This window comes from Enoplosus armatus (genome assembly GCF_043641665.1).
Source record: "Enoplosus armatus isolate fEnoArm2 chromosome 16 unlocalized genomic scaffold, fEnoArm2.hap1 SUPER_16_unloc_2, whole genome shotgun sequence".
Classification (NCBI taxonomy): Eukaryota; Metazoa; Chordata; class Actinopteri; order Centrarchiformes; family Enoplosidae; genus Enoplosus; species Enoplosus armatus.
The window spans coordinates 50,633-72,415 of NW_027261191.1; the positions used below are offsets into that span (position 1 = coordinate 50,633).

The window sequence follows — 21,783 nt, forward strand, 5'->3', positions numbered from 1 at the left end:
TAACATTATAAAGAGTCGGTCTAGACCTGCTCTATTTGTAAAGTGTCATGAGATGACTTTTGTTGTGATTTGGCGCTATATAAATAAAATTGAATTGAATTGAATTGAAAAGAAATATTTCATTAAGAATATCTGTCCTAAATGATGATCTGCCAGATCTCATGCTTGTTAGTGCTGCAAAGCTGTCAGATGCAATAACAGTGTTATTTATTTCCTTCTCTTCTATCCACTGCAAGGCCAATAATATTGCCAATAGCTCTGAGGTATATACTGACAAGTGGTCTGACACTCTTTTCCTAATATATGATTCAGTCACTCGGATATAAGCTGCTGCACCTGCACACCCTGTAACAGGATCTTTGGAGCCATCTGTGAATATGAACACAGAGTCTGAAAAATGCTGATCAAACTTTGCGGCATACTGAAAGTTGCTTTGACTTGTCCTTCAATTGCTGCTGTATATTGAGGTCTATACTTGGCAAGGAGAACAACCAGGGAAGAATGGAAGAAATTGAAACTGTGGGGCTGTACTGTAATTGATGGCCTTTGCATCACCAATCCACCCAAAACTTTTGTCTCATTATGTTCCCAGCATTCTGTTAAAACACTTTTGGCAGGATGTGTCATGTCTCGTCATTTACGTTAAGTTACCGTTTTTGTCTCGTTTAGTCATGTTGTCTTGTCATTTCCTGTTTTATTTTGTAGTATTGTGTGCCCTCTCGTTTCAGAACATTTTACTTCCTGCCCTCGTGTTTCCCGCCTTTGTGATTGTCAGTCCCCCTGATTGTTTCCACCTGTGTTCACTCACCTCATGTTTAAATAGTCTGCGTCTCCCTTTGTCTTGTGGCAGTTTGTCTTGTCCTCAGTGCCATGATAACCAGCGGTAATTCCATGTCAAGATTTCCTGTTAGTCCCTGTGTGAGTTGTTTCAGTGTTCTTGTTAATTTGTTCACTTTACTGTCTTGTTTTTCCTAGTTTTGTTCCTCCACTTTTTGGGAGTGATTTTCTGTTGTTAACTTTGTAGATATCTCTTGCTTTGTCAAGCTTCATATTTTGTTATAAATAAATACTCTTTATTATATATTTGTACTTTGTTTGAGTCGTGTGTGTGGGTTCATTTTTTGCCTTGCTCAGTCGTGACAAGATGCATATCAGAATCAGAAACTGTTTATTACTAAGTAACATACATTACAAGGAATTTGCCGTGGTCTGAAGGTGCTATTGTTTTGACAACAAATATGTAGAATATAAAAGGTAAAATAAAAATAAGATAAGATAAATAACAAACAGTGTAGTGACCAAAATAAAGTGTCCAGTAGGGGGTGGGTGCGTTAATGTAACGCAGGGGGGACAGGGGTGATGTACGTTAATATAACGTATAACTTGTGTTTGTGTTCGGGGGGGGGTCAATGTAAGTTCGTCAGGTTGACTGCAGAGGGGAAGAAACTGTTTTTGTGGTGGGAGGTTTTGGTCCTGATGGACCGCAGCCTCCTGCCAGAGGGGAGGGGGTCGAACAGATGGTGTCCAGGGTGGGAGGGGTCAGCAGCGATCTTCCCTGCTCTCCTCAGGGTCCTGGAGGAGTACAGGTCCTGAAGAGATGATGTTCAGCTCCCTCAGGAGCTTGACGGAGCTTGACGGACTGGTGACTGGAGGTGCAGCTGTTGGTGTACAGGGAGAAGAGTAGAGGAGAAAGAACACAGCCTTGAGGGGAGCCGATGCTGATCGTCCGCGAGTCTGAGACGTGTTTCCCCAGCTTCACGTGCTGCTTCCTGTCAGACAGGAAATCTGTGATCCACCTGCAGGTGGGGTCAGGCACGTTCAGCTGGGAGAGCTTGTCCTGAAGAAGAGCCGGGACGATCGTGTTGAAGGCAGAGCTGAAGTCCACGAACAGGATCCTGGCATAGGATCCTGCGGAGTCCAGGTGCTGGAGGATGAAGTGTAGGGCCAAGTTGACGGCGTCGTCTACAGACCTGTTGGCTCTGTAGGCGAACTGCAGGGGGTCCAGCAGAGGGTCGGTGATGGATTTGAGGTGGGACAAAACCAGGCGTTCAAATGATTTCATGACCACAGAGGTCAGGGCGACGGGTGTGTAGTCATTTAATCCTGTGGGCCCTGGTTTTTTGGGGACGGAGATGATGGTGGAGGCCTTGAAGCAGGCTGGCACGTGGCATGTCTCCAGTGAGGTGTTGAAGAGGCTCTTGGCTTGTAGTTGGTGATCTGTCTGAGCCCCCTCCACACAGAAGCAGAGTCGTTGGAGGAGAACTGGTCTTGTAGTCTCTCTGAGTACAGTCGTTTAGCTTCCCTCACCGCCTTGCTAAACTTGTACTTGGCTTCCTTAAACTCTGCTCTGTTGCCACTCTTAAACGCCTCTTCCTTTTCCAACCTCAGCTGTCGCAGTCTTTCTGTGAACCAGGGTTTGTCGTTGTTATAACTCACCCTGGTCCGAGTTGGTACGCAGCAGTCCTCACAGAAGCTGATATATGAAGTCACAACCTCTGTGTACTCATCCAGACTGTTGGTAGCAGTCCTGAAAACATCCCAGTCAGTACAGTCCAAACACGCCTTCAGGTCCTCTGCAGCTTCACTGGTCCACTTCTTCGAAGTTCTCGCAACAGACTTAGAAAGTTTTAATTTCTGCCTGTATGCAGGAATCAGGTGGACTATGTCATGGTCAGAGTGTCCCAATGCAGCGCGGGTGACGGCGTGAAAAGCGTTAATGACTGTGGTGTAACAGTGATCCAGAGTCCAAATATACAACTGAGCGCCACAGGAAATCATTCCTGCCTGTGGCCATCAAACTGTTCAACTCCTCCCTCAGAGTGTCAGACACTCAGAAGAAACAGACTGGAAATCTGGACCTGCTTCTACATATACTACCTCACTATTACTTATTCTTAAATGTCAGTGCAATACATATATGGTCAAACACAATAGTGCAATACATACAGTGCATCCGGAAAGTATTCACAGCGCTTCACTTTTTCCACATTTTGTTATGTTGCAGCCTTATACCAAAATGGATTAAATTCATTTTTTTCCTCAAAATTCTACACACAACACCCCATAATGACAACGTGAAAAAAGTTTATTTGAGATTTTTGCAAATTTATTAAAAATAAAAAACCTGAGAAATCACATGTACATAAGTATTCACAGCCTTTGCTCAATACTTTGTTGATGCACCTTTGGCAGCAATTACAGCCTCAAGTCTTTTTGAATATGATGCCACAAGCTTGGCACACCTATCTTTGGGCAGTTTCACCCATTCCTCTTTGCAGCACCTCTCAAGCTCCATCAGGTTGGATGGGAAGCGTCGGTGCACAGCCATTTTCAGATCTCTCCAGAGATGTTCAATCGGATTCAAGTCTGGGCTCTGGCTGGGCCACTCAAGGACATTCACAGAGTTGTCCTGAAGCCACTCCTTTGATATCTTGGCTGTGTGCTTAGGGTCGTTGTCCTGCTGAAAGATAAACCGTCGCCCCAGTCTGAGGTCAAGAGCGCTCTGGAGCAGGTTTTCATCCAGGATGTCTCTGTACTTTGCTGCATTCATCTTTCCCTCTATCCTGACTAGTCTCCCAGTTCCTGCCGCTGAAAAACATCCCCACAGCATGATGCTGCCACCACCATGCTTCACTGTAGGGATGGTATTGGCCTGGTGATGAGCGGTGCCTGGTTTCCTCCAAACGTGACGCCTGGCATTCACACCAAAGAGTTCAATCTTTGTCTCATCAGACCAGAGAATTTTGTTTCTCATGGTCTGAGAGTCCTTCAGGTGCCTTTTGGCAAACTCCAGGTGGGCTGCTATGTGCCTTTTACTAAGGAGTGGCTTCCGTCTGGCCACTCTACCATACAGGCCTGATTGGTGGATTGCTGCAGAGATGGTTGTCCTTCTGGAAGGTTCTCCTCTCTCCACAGAGGAACTCTGGAGCTCTGACAGAGTGACCATCAGGTTCTTGGTCACCTCCCTGACTAAGGCCCTTCTCCCCCGATTACTCAGTTTAGATGGCCGGCCAGCTCTAGGAAGAGTCCTGGTGGTTCCGAACTTCTTCCACTTACGGATGATGGAGGCCACTGTGCTCATTGGGACCTTCAAAGCAGCAGAAATTTTTCTGTAACCTTCCCCAGATTTGTGCCTCGAGACAATCCTGTCTCGGAGGTCTACAGACAATTCCTTTGACTTCATGCTTGGTTTGTGCTCTGACATGCACTGTCAACTGTGGGACCTTATATAGACAGGTGTGTGCCTTTCCAAATCATGTCCAATCAACTGAATTTACCACAGGTGGACTCCAATTAAGCTGCAGAAACATCTCAAGGATGATCAGTGGAAACAGGATGCACCTGAGCTCAATTTTGAGCTTCATGGCAAAGGCTGTGAATACTTATGTACATGTGATTTCTTAGTTTTTTATTTTTAATAAATTTGCAAAAATTTCAAAAAAACTTTTTTCACATTGTCATTATGGGGTGTTGTGTGTAGAATTTTGAGGAAAAAAATTAATTTAATCCATTTTGGAATAAGGGTGTAACATAACAAAATGTGGAAAAAGTGAAGCGCCGTGAATACTTTCCGGATGCACTGTACATATGTATATATATATATATATATATATATATACACATACATACATATACATTGCTATTGTATATATTTTTTACTTTTATTTTTCATATTTGAAAATATTGTAAATGTGTATATTTTTATTTTCTATTTCTCATTTTTATATTTTTTACATACTTTCATTTCTAATTTATGCTGCTTTCTACTCTTGAATGGGAGCACCGGTACTGTACAATTTCCCCCTGGGGATCAATAAAGTATTTCTGATTCTGAATCTGATTCTGATATCCAATGTTATCCACATTCCTTTCAGTCCATTCTCTTTTCTGCTCCACAAGTGGCAAGTCCACATTGGGATGAAAATTACCCCACACAATATTTAGCCCATAATCTAACCCATTTAAACCATATTCGACTGCTACTGTATCAATATTCCAACCAAGTCCTTTACGTTGTTGTGAATATTCCCAACAACCACACAGCACATTTGTTGCAGGTTGTTCCTCATCAGATCCCTTTAACTTAACCCAATATGCTTTAAACAGTCTATGGCTCACAACGATGCCTCCTCCAACCGGGTTGCCAGACCTTGTTGCTCAAGTCACTAAACTGTAATTACAATTTGAATTGTTAATTATATATACACGCGAAAGGTTCATAATTAACAAACCAATCCTTCACTTAAAAACTAAAATGGCATCTAATCAACTGTATTCAGACATGGTTGATTACCAAAATTACTCTAGACAGATAGAGGTTTTTCTGCAGCCTGGCAACCTACAGCATCGACAATACCTCCCATTCAGTCATACACAAATGTCATGAATAAGCCATATATGACATATTTGATGAGCCAAAGAAAACTTGTTTTAATCTTATTTTATTAGATGATTAGATGCATAAAAGAAAATCTAAATTTCACAAAAATACAACACAAAATGCAAGACAACTCACATTTATCCACGTCACCTTACATCAGCATAACATTACAAATGATGGGACCTATTAATCCATTCTTGAATATATGAGATATGCACATGTATACATAAACTATAAGCATGACTGTAAACATACATGTATACAATGTTCAGTATGTACTTCAAGGCAAACATTCTCAAACGATAACTTCAATAACTCGCGTATGAGATTAATTGTTTATTTATGTACAATGCTTGTATTACAAGTTTTTCATTTCATAATAACTTCACATGACACTGCAAGAAAACAAACAGAAAATGTCTTTTGTAAGACTAAGATAGCTTTTTTGACCATTACACACATTACTGGACGTTCTTTTAACAAATCCTTCCTGTACACACACACACACACACACATATACCATGTTAACACATTTTAGAGGTCAAAGTGCACTGCTGCTGCCATTGCAGCACAACTGAGGCAGAGGTGATTAGTTGGTCAATTATTTAAGGGAACCGTTAAGTTTGTGGCCATCATCAGTGTCTATCTTCAGGTAGTCTGACTCACCGGATGTAGGCTGTTGGGATAAGACTGCCATTGGCCAACTATTTCAGTCTGCGTGTTACCGTTTTGCAAGGGCACAGTCACTGCATCCTGGGCTTAGCGCTGTCCAAGACGATTGTGATTGGTTTAAAGAAATACAAACAAGCCAGAGCGTTTTTTTCTCCTGTCCCAGAATGATAATGGGTTGAGCTAGACCTTTCTCCGAAGTGTGGAGATAGGTCTGGCTATGTAAGCCAACTATTCTCCTATACTGGGCTGAGGACCACCATTAAGTTAGGGCGTATTGGATTGCTTTTTTTAGTGTTTAGTTCCCTCCCTCCACAGAGTGATACCTTTTTGCCCTCATTGCCATCCCAGCCTCGTAGATTGCTAACTGCAGAGCTGCTCCGGCTGGTGACTTAGAAAAGCCCTCCTCTGAGATGTAGTTTATCTTCAGGTAACCCCCCGGCCTATGCAGAGCCACTCCATGGAGGTGGGAGAAGAGCAGCGGTAAGTCACTTGTCAGCGTGTAGTGAGATACCAGCCTCAGCTCAGTGGGAATGTCTGTTTCCTCAGAGTACTCAAAAATGGCCGCCATGTATTTGGACATGTCCTGGCCCCTGGCTTTGGCTCGTCCCACCTCCTCTCCGACAAGTCTGATGGCTACATCAGAGCTGAAGGCGTTGGACCCAAAGTCCAGCCCTCTGTCTGCCTCATCTTTGTTGTCACCCTCTGGCTCTGGCTTAGGTCTGCGATTGAAGCCCCAAGAACAGATCACCAAGATAAAGTCGCTCTCCCGGATCTGACGGCAGTGCCAGGCCATACTGCCCTCCTCAGCCACGCTCAGAGAGTCCCACAGGTCCAAGCACACCTGGGAAGAACAAAGGAGAACACTGTCACGACAAAGTGTTCTAATAACACATTTTACACACCCCTATTTCATATTAAAGAAAAGATTGAAACACAGAAATTGTCAATATAATAATTAGCTTTGTAAGATGACAGTTATCCTTTTTTGTATTTCCGTCCTAGCCTTGTGGACAGTGGACCCTTGGGGGCTTACTGGGGTGGGGGGTGGGGTTTCCCATCCAGTCTACATGTGTTTTGTGGACTTGGAGAAGGCTTATGACCGTGTCCCCGGGGGGTCCTGTGAGGGGTACTGTGGGAGTATGGGGTCATCGGGGCCGTTGCTACAAGCCACCTGGTCCTTATATGTATATGTGTATATATATATATATATATATATACTGTATATATATATATATATAGTGCAAGCTGTATCTGTATATTCTGCACAAAAGTCAAATACGTTTTCGATGGGTGTCCCTTGTCACAGATTCTGTTTGTGATATTCATGGACAGGATCTCAAGGCACAGCCGGGAGAGGAGAGTGTTTGGTTTGGGGACTTCAGAATTGCTTCTCTGCTCTCTGCAGATGATGTGGCTCTGTTGGCTTCATCAGATTGTGACCCACAGCATGCACTGGGGCGGTTTGCAGCCGAGTGCAAAGTGGTCGTGATGAGAGTCAGCATCTCCAAGTCCGAGGACATGGTTCTCTCCTGGAAAAAGGTGGATTGCTCCCTGCCTGAGCAATCTGAGTTACTGCCTCAAGCAGGGAGTTCAAGTATCTCGGGGTCTTGTTCACGAGTGAGAGTAAAATAGAGCGTGAGATCGACCAGCGGATTGATGCGGTGTCAGCACTAATGCAGGTGTTGTATTGAACTGTTGTGGTGAAGAGGGAGCTAAGCCGGAAGGCAAAGCTTTTGATTTACCACTCGATCTACCTTCCAACCCCTAGCTATGGTCATGAGCTTTGGGTAAGGACCGAAAGAATGAGATTGGGTATACAAGCGACCGAAATGAGTTTCCTCATCAAGGTGGCTGGGGTCAGCCTTAGAGATAGGGGGAGGACCTCAAAAGGGATCCGAAGGGAGCTCGGAGTAGAGCCGCTGCTCCTTTGCATCGAAAGGAGCCAGTTGAGGTGGTTCGGGCATCTGATCAGGATGAATCCTGAGCGCCTTCCTTTGGAGGATTTCTGGACATGTCCAACTGGTAGGAGACCCCGGGTTAGACCCAGAACACGTTGGAGGGATTACATATCTCATCTGGCCTGGGAACGCCTCGAGATCTCCCTAGAAAACATTGCTAGGGAGAGGGATGTCTGGACCACCTTGGTTAGCCTGCTGCCACCGCGTGCCCGGCCCCGGATAAGCAGTAGAAAATGAATGGATGGATGTATTCATAATTTGTTTCTGCCTGTCCGATTCCACTGAATCAGCACACCTGTAGGAAAAGGCATTAGAGCCACGACATGTCATGTCCACTACCTGAGTGGCCATGTGTTGTTGTATGAAGGCCCCTAACTGCATGACAGCTTTGACATGAGCGGGCCCATCATAACTGCTGTAGCAAATCAGAAGACGAGGAGGGGTCAGCCTGTTTCTGGGCAATGCCATCACTTCCTCCTGAGTCCCGCTTTCTTGATGCTGCTTGATAACATCTGAATGGATGAAAATAAGAAATCTGGTTGTATTTCACATCATGCCAGTAATGGAAAAGACAGAACAGAGGTACAAGAAAGGTTCTCTGTCAAATGGTGTAAAATGGATTATTATCATGACTTATTTTGATTAGCTTTCATGAAATGCAAGCAGTGATTTTACATGAAGTATTTGGTTTGTCTTCGCACCTGGTTTTATGTCAAGTTTCTTCATCTGCAGCTTGGGCCTCCTCCTGGTGAGAGCAGCCAGTAAGACTACAAGTATGGCTACCACAGCCAGGCCCAGTGGAAGCATCAAAGCCCAGGAGAGAGTGACAGAGAGTTGCAAGGCACCTTCTGAGGAGTGGGGAGTTGTGATTACATGATAATTCAGTGACAGACCTTAAAGAAGTAGTTTGACATTTTGGAAAATGCGTTACTAATTACTGCCGAGAGTTAAAATGAGATGATTGATACCACTGTCATGCCTGTGTGCTAATTATGGAGCTAGAGCTGGGAGTAGATTATTTTAGTTTAGCATAAAGACTGGAAGCATAATAAGAATATTTCCCCAAATTCCAAAGTATTACTTAAAGGGATGAAAGACTGATGGGATTGATCACACATGTATTAAATATACACAGACTGTATTCATGGTCCAACAGACACTTAAATATTATATCACTTATATCTCCACAACAAAATGAAAAGAGAGGTTTGCATAGCACCTACTATGATGCATAGTGATTGTGTGGATCAGCAGCAATAAAACAACCTCCCCCACCTTTTTGAATGTGCATGACTTGAACACTGAATGTTTTCCTCACTGCATCCACTTCGTTAGCTGCAATCTGTGAAACAAGAAATGTTGAGCATGACAGTTCATTCTTGACCTTGTAGATTGACAAAATAAACTTCTTTTGGGGGCCACTTGGGGGCAGCGCAACAAGCTGTAAACAAAACACTGACACATCACCTTATAAAGTTGATATATCGACTGTGTTGGCTAACAGCCTATTTATCCAGAAGACATGGAGCAACATTAGCATTAATTTGGGGTTGTGATGATGAATGCAAGTCCAATATTCACTCTCCTTTTATCTCTGTTTTGCTCTCCACCAGCTCTTGAGGGGAAATATCTGGCTAAATGCTAAATGCCGATGGTTGAAAATTAATGCATAAAATATATAGATAGTCCATATAATACATATTTTTTGAGACTGGTATTTCAATATAATTTATTAAACACAAAGCCCCTGAGATTAGGTTGAAAACAGTTGTAGTTTTATATATTATGCAATCAGTGTTAAGGATAGAATAGTTATAATCCACTTTTATTTTACCTCACAAGTGTAATTGGTTCCTTCTTGAAGGCCATTCAGCTGATAGCTGTGATGAGTTTTGTTGTTGGTGGAATTCTAAGGAAATTAAATACAAGTATTCAGTTCACTTAATTATCAAATAGTTCCGTAATACACATAATAGAAGCAAGGCATTGGCAAAATATAAAGCTGCAGAAGTTGAAACAACTCACAGGTGTTATGTCTGTGTATTTCATTATGCCGTTTGCGTAACACAGTGAGAAGTAGCTTCTGATGCCCAGGTTCGGGGGAGCCAGGTTAAAGGTCACTATGATGGCAGTCCCTTCATGTTGGACCTCAATATATTTGGGATACCAGTCTACAACCAGACCATAAAATATTGACATGATGTCAAGCTGATCATAAGAAGAAACGGTAACGCTTCATTTTACAGGTCCGCAAATTTCATGATAAGTAGGTGATAATTACATGCATACATACATTTCAAGGAAAGTAATACGAAGTTAACTGATATCTAGATAGTTCCTACTAGCTAAACCCTGTTCCGTTGCCATCTCATCTGTCTCCGGTTCTGGTGCCCATTCCGGCGCCACTCCCCCACTGGGTCCCCCCACCCCGGACTTGAAAACCTTCTCCTCCTGCAGGGCCAAAGCTCCTGTGCTAGCTTCCAGACCCTTGTCGGTAGCACAGGGAAGACTTTGTTTTCCTCCTGGGCAGATCGACTTCAGGGCTAACCCCCTTCACTTTTACCCAACAGCTGGGAAGCAAAACGCAGGAATTTCTTGGTTATTGAAGAGCTGCAGCATTTATTCATGGATTGATAGATTTTCAGCAAGTTTAACTTTTGTGAAAAATCGAACCGCAACTGCTTATTAGGAAAGAGCACAATATAATTCTTAAATAATTTTGCAGTAATTTTGGACACATTTAGGGGTAATTTGGGGATAATTTCAAAGAAATTTCAAATACGTAACTTGCTAATTATCACCTACTTTCCATGAAATTTGTGGACCTGTAAATTGAAGCATTACCGAAGAAGGAAAACATTTATTGTTATACCAGACTTTATTTGGGAACTATGAGAAATTCTCACCTTTTTTGCACTGCTCAAGACCGTTCTTCTCTGCACATGCTGCAAAACCAGCGCATATTACTATAAATTCACCATTGTTTTGACAATAGTCTTACTGAAAGATATATGATGAAAAGGGCAAAGTTTAGAGAGCAGAGAGCTTTCTGGGGACAGAGCAGGAGATGTCATTATATGTACAGTAAATAAGCCAAGAGAAGGAGGGATTTAGATTTTGAAGGTTACCCTGAAGCAACCACAAAGTTCACTGAAACTGTGTGTGTGTGTGTGTGTGTGTGCTTTATGAGATAATATCTAGTCTAGAGCTTAAAGTAGTCTTACAGCGTGTGGAAAAGATCTTGCTGTGGTAGAACCTCTCCCACTCCTCAGGCACTGGCAGAGCCATGACGGTAACAGCATACTGGGACCCAAGGGAGAGGCCGGGGAAAGGGTCTGACTTGTACACCTGCAGAATTCAGTGGCAATTATGACTTCAAACACACTGCACACTTATCTGATAAGCTGAGATAAGAGTTTTTGACATATTCTTTATTAGTGGTTAAATAGAACGGCTTTCTCATACAAAGTCTCATATATATTGCTGTTATATATTATATATATTCATCCATCTATTTGCTATACCCACTTATCCTTGAGAGTCACAGGGGGGCTACAGCCAATCCCAGCTGACATATGTTTATCAACACTTTCCCCAAAGAATTGTTGAGTCGAGTTGCCATTTTATGTGATGTGACGTTGTGTGTTTTTGATTGAATTTGAACTTTTTACTTACTTTTTTGTAGGATGATTTGATTTGAGCATATGCAGATTTGGATATGAGACTTGGACTTGGTTATGGTCAGATTTGCCTCCCAGAGTACCAGAATACTAGTACAGAGTGGTCATTGCAGCCTGTAGCTCTGGTACTAACTTGTGGTTCTTTCATGAAACATTTACCATTAAATAGATATCACGTTTTTTAAAACATGATCCCTGTCTTTCATAGGCAACAATATGGTGTTTATGCATTGCAGTTCTTAAAAGTCACTTGTTGGTTTAACACTTGCTACACTTTAACAATTTCACACTTTTCTTTATTGTATGATGACGCCTCAAGGACATGTATGGATGTGTTAATGACCTTTGGTATGGTCCAGAATACTTAAATAATCTGTTGATTTCATGAGTCTGTTCTTAAAGCTGTGTTATTATTGGTTCTGTTAGTTAAATTATAAAGCTTGTATGTAAGGTGAAGCATGCTTTAGTGAAGTAATGCTAGATTAAAGCTGCATTTCATGTGTGATTTGTGCTATTTTCCAATGCTTTATGCGAATACATATTTCATATACATATTCTATAGGTGAGTTCAAATGCTCACCTATAGGACTCCATTAGAGATTGTCATTAAGTTGAGTTAAAAGGGTTAAAAAGTGGTATTTGAGTATAAATGATAGTAATGCTAATTCATTTTCAATCTAAAGCATATAATCCAAGGAAAATTGTAAAGCTATTGTGACATATTCCATCAGGATGTTAAAGTAAATGGACTCAAATGGTCTCACATATATAGTGCTTTTCAACCTTCATGGTTCCCACAGTTTTGGAGCTACAGCACTGTGTGTCATCTATAAAGGTTTTGTGAAGAGTTAGACCATCATTCAGCCAGGGATGCTATAGGACATAGTTTTTACATGTAAAACAATTAACACAATATACGTTATATTAACGTACATCACCCCTGTCCCCACTGCGTTACATTAACGCACCCACCCCCTACTGGACACTTTATCTGGACACTTTACTTTATTCTGGTCACTGCACTGTTGTTATTTATCTTATCTTATTTTTTATTTTTATTTTTATTCTTATTCTTATTTTAGCTTTTATATTCTACTTATTTGTTATCAAAACAATAGCACCTTCAGACCACAGCAAATTCCTTGTAATGTATGTTACTTGGCAATAAACAGTTTCTGATTCTGATTCTGATTCTGATTACAGAAACCGAAATGAAGCAGGTGGATAGCAACTTGTTGCCTAGTAATGGGCAAATTGCACTAATCTGTTTCTAATATGTCAGACATAAAATGCATCGTCGTGGGACATAGTGACGCAAATATCTCTTCTTTGAAACTGGCAGATTACATATAAAATTAGACAGATGAGTTGTGTACACAGGGTTGAGCAAAAATGATTTGTTTCAAAAACAAAATCAGCCCCATACAACCTATAGTTATCAAAATAAGGGTTATTAGAAACCTCACCGTTTTCATCGTTTACCAAGTCAAACACAGTAATGTGTGTTCCTTTCATTGGATTAAGTGTTAATGTGGTTTAAATGTATGCATGTGGAGTTCCCACCGTTGTGAGCATGTCCAATGGTGTATGGTGTCATAGTCCTTCAGGACATTCTCATAACAAAAGGCTAAATAACAGACTTCCTGTGACGTTGCCTCTCGTGTGATAATTACAGCTTTTGAATGATCTTGATGAGCTTGATAAAATCATAAGGGCATATTTTCAGTTTTTCTGAAGGATGATGTCACTGTTATCCCACCCAAAATATAACATAATTTCATAAACACCAGGTCATAATGTGAGAGTATGTCCAGAAGCTAAAAGATACTGGCTGCTGGTGTGTCTTCCCAGGGGAAAGTCTTTGGTCTTTGGGGTGGGAAAGATTTAAGATCCACTCCCTGATGAAATAATCTGTAATCAAAATGTAAATGTATTTATATTCAAAGTATTGCTTAGTTGTTTGTTGTTGAGAACTGCTTTTAACAAGAATTTGCGTTAAAAGTGGCATTCTAGGCAGAAAAAGAAGCACAGACCAAAGCGAGCGGGGCCCTTCCTACCCTTTGAGCATGTGAAGCCGGGATGGAGAGGTTACGGTGGAAGAGAAAGAGCTGACAGGCAACACCAGACCCTCCCAAAGCCTGGAGGGACACCTGAAAGCCTCGCAGGAAGGCGATGCCTGCAGCAAACACAAAAGGACAGCGTGAAGTCAGTGTCACGGACTCGGCAAGCCATCATCTAAGTTGCATACAAACTCCAAAGTCAAATGCATGTGTGTGCTGCTTGTGTTACACCAGTTCAGTGCATGCTCAATTAAACTTTTAACAAGAAAGTCTGTTATACTGTCACCTGTCAAAGCCTGGAATAATTCAACGAGCTGTCTCTCATACCTGTACTTAGAAGCATTCTCATAATGCAAGGCATAATTTTCGCCTTTCAAAAATAATTCACTGTATGTCACCTGAAGTAAATCTTCTTTATGTCAAACCCTGATATGACAAATTATTTGGGGGACGTAACTCCTGCCTGACATGGTATTTTAATTTCAAAACTGGCTACAGTCTTAAAAACTGACCAAACAACTGTATGACTTTCGCCCCAATTTAAAGACATGCTATGTATCCTTATCACAACCGCATACAGAAATTGGCTTTAGAATATAGGATGAGAGTATTTCGTTGTCAATCTGTATCAACATACCATAGTAACTGGGCTTCCAGGAGACAACCATTGTGTCATATTTGGGGTTTGGCTCATGTACAAACTCAATCTTCACATCATTTGGTGCTTGGACATAGTGCTGACAGATTTTAGGGTCTCCTTCTCCTAGCAACTCAAAACATGGCCATGGAATACAACCTGAGGAGAAATAACAATGACACATAGAATATCAAAGTGTTTTGCTGCAAAAGACATTCTCAGTACATGATGATTTCTTGACAGTGCACAAGTCAGCAATCAATACATTTCTGGATATCTAATATGAAAGGAAACAGGATGTTTTAGCAAGACCGGGCTACAGTCATGCTAACGGCTATGAGGTTGTACTTGTTAGCATGCATGGATAAGCGTAAATACAGTAAGATTGTTATTCACGTCGGCGGTAATGACTCCCGGTTACGCCAATCGGAGGTCACTAAAATTAACGTGGAGTCGGTGTGTTCGTTTGCAAAAACTATGTCGGACTCCGTAGTTTTCTCTGGGCCCCTTCCCAATTTGACCAGTGATGACATGTTTAGCCGCATGTCATCATTCAACCGCTGGCTGTCGAGGTGGTGTCCAGCAAACGATGTGGGCTTCGTAGATAATTGGCGGACTTTCTGGAGGAGACCTGGTCTGATGAGGAGAGACGGCATTCATCCCACTTTGGATGGAGCGGCTCTCATATCTAGAAATCTGACCGACTTTATTAGTGAACCAAAACCGTGACAACCCAGAGTCCAGACCAGGATGCAGAGTCGCAGTCCTACACGCTTCTCTGCGCTTCCATTAGAGCAGTTACCCACCCAAAACCCCATAATGACTGTGTCTCCCCCCCGACCACTTAAATTAATTCAATCAAAATTAAACAGGAGAGCAGTCATTAATAAAAACCTAATAAAAATTAAGACCACCACTGCTATAGGACAAAACAATAGGAAAATTAAGTGTGGACTGTTAAATATCAGATCTCTGTCATCTAAAGCTGTATTAGTAAACAAGCTAATATCAGATAATCATTTTGATCTACTGTGCTATTATTACAGCTATTATTACAGCTGTAACTACTATCATCAGTCATATTTCCATTATTATTATAATTATAGCTGCTATTTCTACTGCTAGTCCGTCTGTCGGTCTGTCTATCTGTGTCTTTATGTCTATCTCTCTCTCTGTCTCTTTCTGTCTGTCTGTCTGTCTCTCCCCCTCTCTCTTTCTCCCTCCCTCTCTATGTCTCTCTCTCTCTCCCTCTCTCTCTCTTTCTCAAACCCAACCGGTCAAAGCAGATGACCGCCCACCTAGAGTCTGGTTCTGCTTGAGGTTTCTGCCTCTTAAAAGGAAGTTTTTCCTTGCCATTGTCGCCAAAGTGCTTGCTCATGGTGGGAACTGTTGGGTCTCTGTAATAACATTATATTATTATTATTATCAAAGTGTTTTTATTGAATTTTCTGTTCAAACAACAAACATCCCATTCAAAAAAAAAAAATAAATAAAATAAAAAAAATAAAATAAAATAAAATAAAAAAATAAATTAAAAAAAAGACAGCAGGACTCAAAACATACATCTCAAATACAGGTCTAAACCACAGACAAAACAGTAACAAGACATACCATACTAATATCAGACATCAGACATACCCATCACCCATGTGGGAAGGGAAGGGAAGGAGGGGGGGGGGGTCAAAAGCTGCCATCTATGTTGGGGCTAATTAGAACTCATGTTCAAAGTAGGAAATAAAAGGCTGCCAGACCGTAGAGTACTTCTTAGTGTTGCCCTGCAAGGTGAATCTAATATGTTCTAATTTAAGGTGTGCCATCACCTCTTCTACCCATCGTTTATGGGATGGCGGTGTCGCCTTTATCCAGTTAAGTAGGATCAATCTCCTAGCCAGCAATGAAGAGAATGCTATTGTTTTCCTTTGAGAGATTGTTAGTGGCGCTTCCCTTGGTGTCACACCAAAGATGGCTGTCAGAGGGCCGGGCTCTATATCTTTGTTATAGATTGACGAGAAAGTTCTAAAAATTCTGGCCCAGAACTCTTTCAGCTTGGGACAGGACCAGAACATATGACCTATATTGGCTGGCACCTGTTTACATCTAGGGCAAGTCGGATCAGCCCCCTGATACATTCTTGCCAGTTTGTCCCTTGAGAAATGAAGTCTGTGTAAGACCTTAAACTGTATCAATCCATGTCTAACACATACAGAAGAAGAGTGTATTAGTTCCACTGCCCGTCTCCAGTCAACATCTGATATGTCCAATTCTAACTCTTCCTCCCACTTCCTTTGTAAGATATCAAGGGATGGGGAAGCCACCTTCTGGATGCTCACATAGAGCGTGGAAACCGTCCCTTTAAGAGTTGGATTCATGTCTAGCAGCCCATCTATCCATCCACTCCGCGGCAACTCAAGGGATGAGGCGAATGTCTTTTTCACAAAATCTCGAACCTGAAAATATCTTAAGTAATTCGTCTTTGAGGGGATTCCATATTCCTTCTCCAACTGAGCAGCAGACATGAAAACACCACCTTTAAAAAGATTTTTGACGCATTCCACCCCAGCTCTATACCATTCCCTAAATGCTGTTCCCCCAAGGGCCGGGGAGAATAAGTGATTGCCATAGACGGGAGCAGACAGGAGGGCGTTTCTATTTTTAAAATGTGTTCTGAATTGGACCCAGATTTTGATAGAGTCACATACAACAGGGTTGTTTGTGTAAAGGTGTTTGCTTAAGGGCAGAGGAGCGCAGACCAGGGAGCATAGGGACACCGGGCTAGATGCATATCTTTCCATATGTACCCACACTGGAGTTTCATCGTCATCCAACTTTGAGACCCAAAACAACACCTTATGTATATTAGCAGCCCAATAATAGTGCATATAATTTGGTAGGGCCAGGCCTCCCTCTTCCCTCTGTCTCTCAAGGAACTCCCTTCTTATCCGGGGGACTTTTTTTTCCCAGATAAAGGTGGATGTACATTTATTCAGTTCTTTAAAAAATGACTTCGGTATGAAAATTGGTACCGTCTGGAATAAATAGAGGAACCGTGGCATTATGTTCATTTTAACAGAATTTATCTTCCCTGCTAATGATAGGGGGAGGGATGACCACCTTTCCATATCTAATTTTGCCGTATCCAATGTTACTTTAAAATTATGATTAAATAAATCTTTATACCTCCTTGTTACATTGATACCTAAATAGGTAAACTTATCCTTATTTGTTGTAAAGGGATAGGCCTGGAATGAAAGTTTCCTCGCCTGTTTATTAATTGGGAAAAGGACACTTTTTCCCAGGTTAATTTTATAACCCGACACCCTCCCATAGTCTTCGATAATACCAAGAGCTACCGGGATGTTCGTGACAGGATTCGACAGGAAGAGGAGGAGGTCATCAGCGTATAAAGACAACTTATGAATTTGCGTGCCCCTGTGTATTCCCCCGAGCTCAGCAGCATGCCTCAGCATTATTGCGAGGGGCTCAATTGCCACATCAAAGAGCATGGGCGACAAGGGGCAACCCTGCCTTGTCCCCCGAAACAGAGGAAAAGGTTCAGATATTATATTGTTTGTTCTTACCATAGCCTGGGGGTTCGCATAAATTATCTCAATCCACGAGCGAAATTTAGGACCGAATCCGAATCTCTCGAGGGCCGTGAACAGATAGAAATACTCTATTCTATCAAAGGCTTTGTGGGCATCCAGGGAGATCACAATCTCAGGCTCAATGTTATCTTCAGCAGTGTATATCACATTAAACAAGCGACGGAGATTACTGGAAAGTTGTCTACCAGCAACAAACCCTGTCTGGTCAGGATGAATTATTTTACTTATAACAAGCTCAATCCTAGCCGCCAATATTTTGGCCAATATCTTATAATCACAGCCAAGTAGACTCACTGGGCGGTATGATTCACATTTAAGTGGGTCTTTATTTTTCTTAAGGAGTACAGAGATCAAAGCCTGTGACATTGTTTGAGGCAAAGCTTTTTTATCAAGGACCTCCCTATATACTCCACAAAGCAGGGGTATCAGTTTAGAAGCGAATGTTTTATAAAACTCACTTGGGAACCCATCAGGGCCCGGCGCTTTGCCTGTCTTCATATTCCGAATCGCATTCTCTATCTCCCTAGCCGTCATGGGTCCCTCTAATCTATCCCTATCTGCGTCATCTAGGGATGGTATTTCCAGATTTTCAAAAAAAATTTTCACTCGTTCCTTGTCATCTGTTTCTGAAGTATACAGATCCTTATAAAAAGATTTAAATTGGTCGTTAATACCCTTCTGATCTATAATTTTGTTTCCCAGGTTATCTCCTATCTGTACTATCCTGCCAGCAGCTGCTGATTGCTTCAACTGGTAGCTCAGGAGCTTACCCGCACGCTCACCATGCTCATAGAGATCCTGTCTTGACCTAAGATATAGATCCTCCTCACATTGACTTATCAAGACATCATATTCAGTTTGGAGCAAAATCCGCTTTCTATGTAGCTCCTCAGAGGGAGTCATAGAATTTGCCAGGTCAACTTCTTTTATTGCTTTTATTAATTCCGTGGTACGTTTCATCTTTCTCTTCCTTTCACCAGCACTGTATGAAATTATTTGTCCTCGTAAATAAGCTTTTAAGGATTCCCACAGAGTGCCATTACTTATATCAGGGGTATCATTAAGTTCTAAGAAAAAGACTATTTGCGAGTTTATGAATTTTGTAAAATCATCATCTGCCAATAGCCTGCTATTAAGGCGCCACATTCTCTGAGGTGGCGTATTCTCAGGAAAGTGAAGTTTCAACATGACCGGGCTGTGATCAGATATTACTATACCAGTGTATTCTACATCTGTTACTATAGAAGTCAGTTTATTATCTAATAAGAAATAGTCAATTCTAGTATATGTTTGATGTGGTGGGGAGTAAAAGGAGTACTGTCTGGAGGTTGGGTTTATGAATCTCCATGGATCAAACACACCATATGCTTTACAAAAAGAGTTAATGCATTGTGCTGATTTACTTAATACATTGGATGTTGGGCTAGAGCGGTCCAAGGTTGAGTCTAGGACACAGTTTAGGTCTCCCCCTAGAATCAGATTATGAGCGTCCAAATTAGGCAGTAATGAGAATAAGTCCTTAAAAAATTGAACATTATCCCAATTGGGTGCGTATATGTTTGCCAACACCACTGGCATATTGAATAATTTTCCAACCACAATAACATATCGACCATGTTTATCTTTTATAGTAGTTGTTTCTACGAATTGTACATTCCTGTGTATAAGGATGGCCACTCCTCGACTCTTACTATTGAAATTTGAGTGATAAATCTGATTGAATCCCCCCCTACAAAGCTTGAGGTGGTCCTTGTTCAACAAATGCGTCTCCTGTAAGTAAACTATCTCCGCTCCCTGGTCTCTCAAATGCGAAAATATCTTACTCCGTTTAGCCGGCTTATTGATCGCCCTTACGTTCCAGCTCATCAATTTTGTGTCCATTCTGCTCGCATCCATGTTTGGTGCCATGTCAGGAGTCCGCAGCCCGGAATCACCATTGCACCCCTATGATACCCACTTTCCGGATCACACCTTGAAGATTTGGCAGCAAAAACAAAAAGGTTAAAAGGAGAGGGTCTGGGGAGGGAGGGGGGGGTGTCACACACACAGACACAGCTAACACATAACACATTACATATATGAACGCTAACACAGTGCTCTTTAACGAGCTCTCTCGTGGCCAACCGGTCCATCATCCTCCTACACACCAAGCCTACCGTGTGCGGCTCCGTGTATATCACCCCCTAACCTTAAAAGTATAACATCACCCCTTTGACTTAATCACCTCATGGGAAAAACAAACAGAGGGAGCTCTCAAGAGCAAGATCCTAAATAATGTAAAATATTAAAAATAGAAATAAAAGGCAATACCATAGGCAGTAGGCAACAATAGCCAAGGGGGAAAAATCAATTCTTAAACCTTGAATAAGACAAAACAATAATATGACAGGGCAACCGTAGCTCCTAGGATGGGATGAGAATTATATATCTATATACAAAGAAAAAAAAATATATATATATATACATACACCCAGCAATATATGTGAGTGCATGTGCATATCCCCACTTAAATACACACTGAAACAAATATTTCTTTGTCAATATTGTCAAATCTAGTCAACAAAATCCTGCTTGCAGTAGTCATCCCATTTCAACAGTGTAAGCATGTGTACATTTCTACTTAGCCAAGCTGAAACCAGTCTATATGCTTCACCCAGGGTTCAGTTTCTTCTTGATGTAATCCACGGCGTCTTTTGGGCTCTCGAAGATTTTCGTTTGCCCTCCTTCTGGCGTAATCACCAGGGTTGCCGGGTAACGCAGCCCATATCTGATCCCCGTGCAGGCCCGCAGGAGGCTTCTTGCTTCTTTGAAGGCTGCTCTCTTACTGTTTACCTCCTGGGTGTAGTCCGGGAAGATGTGAATCTGTCCGCTCCGACCCTCCGGTGTTCTCTCCATTTCTCTCGCCTTCTTCATTATCTCCTCTTTCTCTGTAAAGTAGTGACATCTCACGACGAACGCTCTCGGCGGAACTCCGTTCCCGTCTCGTCTCGCGCCGAGTGTCCGGTGTGCTCGATCAAGCGTCGGTGTTACTGCTAGTCCCAACTTGTCTTTCAGCAAGCCCGCCATAAAGTCTGACGGCTTTTTGCCCGTCTCGGCCCCTTCTCTTACCCCCACGACACGTATGTTGTTGCGTCGTGATCGTGCCTCGAGGTCTTCACTCCGTCCCCTCAGCTTCAGTACCTCCTTCTCCATTTCTTTCAGTTTTGTCTCAATGTTGGTTATGCTGTCAGACTGACCATTCAATATTTCATCCACCTCTTTTTTCCGTTCGTCCATCCTATTAGCCAAACTGCTAGTATGATCGCTAATCAGCCTCACCTCCCCACGTAGCAACTCAAACTGAGCTTTAGCATTCTCTTCCACGCTCCTAGCCCATTTTTCCATCTCGGCCTTCGTCTCTTTCCTTCCTTTCTCTACTTCTTCTTTGCACCTCACGATCTCGGTCTTTGTCTCCTCCCTGTATTTCGTATTCTCAACGTTGCCGTTTTTAATCTCGGACATCATATCCTTAGCCCACTGAGGCATGTCGTCGGCACGTGTTAGGCTAATATCACCCTTGCTAGCCGAGGAGGTCAAGTTGCTAACCACCGGCGGCTTTTCTCCGCCCGTTCGAGTCGATCTGGAGGTCATTTTCGGTCGTAAACTGCACTGAGAACGCACTCGTTCACTCCCAAAACAGAATCTTATTCGTCCAGCCCCCCCAAAATGATACAAATATGGCGATATTAATATTTTTGACTACTTTTACACGGAGCCTCCGCACACACGTCTTCACACGGCAAAGCACATCC

The 21,783-nt window shown here is 42.2% G+C and overlaps 1 protein-coding gene across 1 annotated transcript; it reads right to left on the bottom strand.

Annotated features, from left to right (window-relative positions):
* Positions 1–5,425: 5,425 nt before the first annotated feature.
* LOC139307136 (interleukin-17 receptor D-like) lies at positions 5,426–21,058 on the bottom strand. The gene is made up of 11 exons (XM_070931018.1): positions 20,818–21,058; positions 14,388–14,546; positions 13,748–13,866; positions 11,235–11,358; positions 10,917–10,955; positions 10,036–10,181; positions 9,845–9,919; positions 9,286–9,352; positions 8,712–8,858; positions 8,350–8,522; positions 5,426–6,893 (listed from the first exon to the last, which is right to left on the bottom strand). The coding sequence occupies exons 1-11, from the start codon at positions 21,056–21,058 to the stop codon at positions 6,348–6,350; spliced, it is 1,836 nt and encodes a 611-aa protein (XP_070787119.1). The 3' UTR covers positions 5,426–6,347.
* Positions 21,059–21,783: the final 725 nt, after the last annotated feature.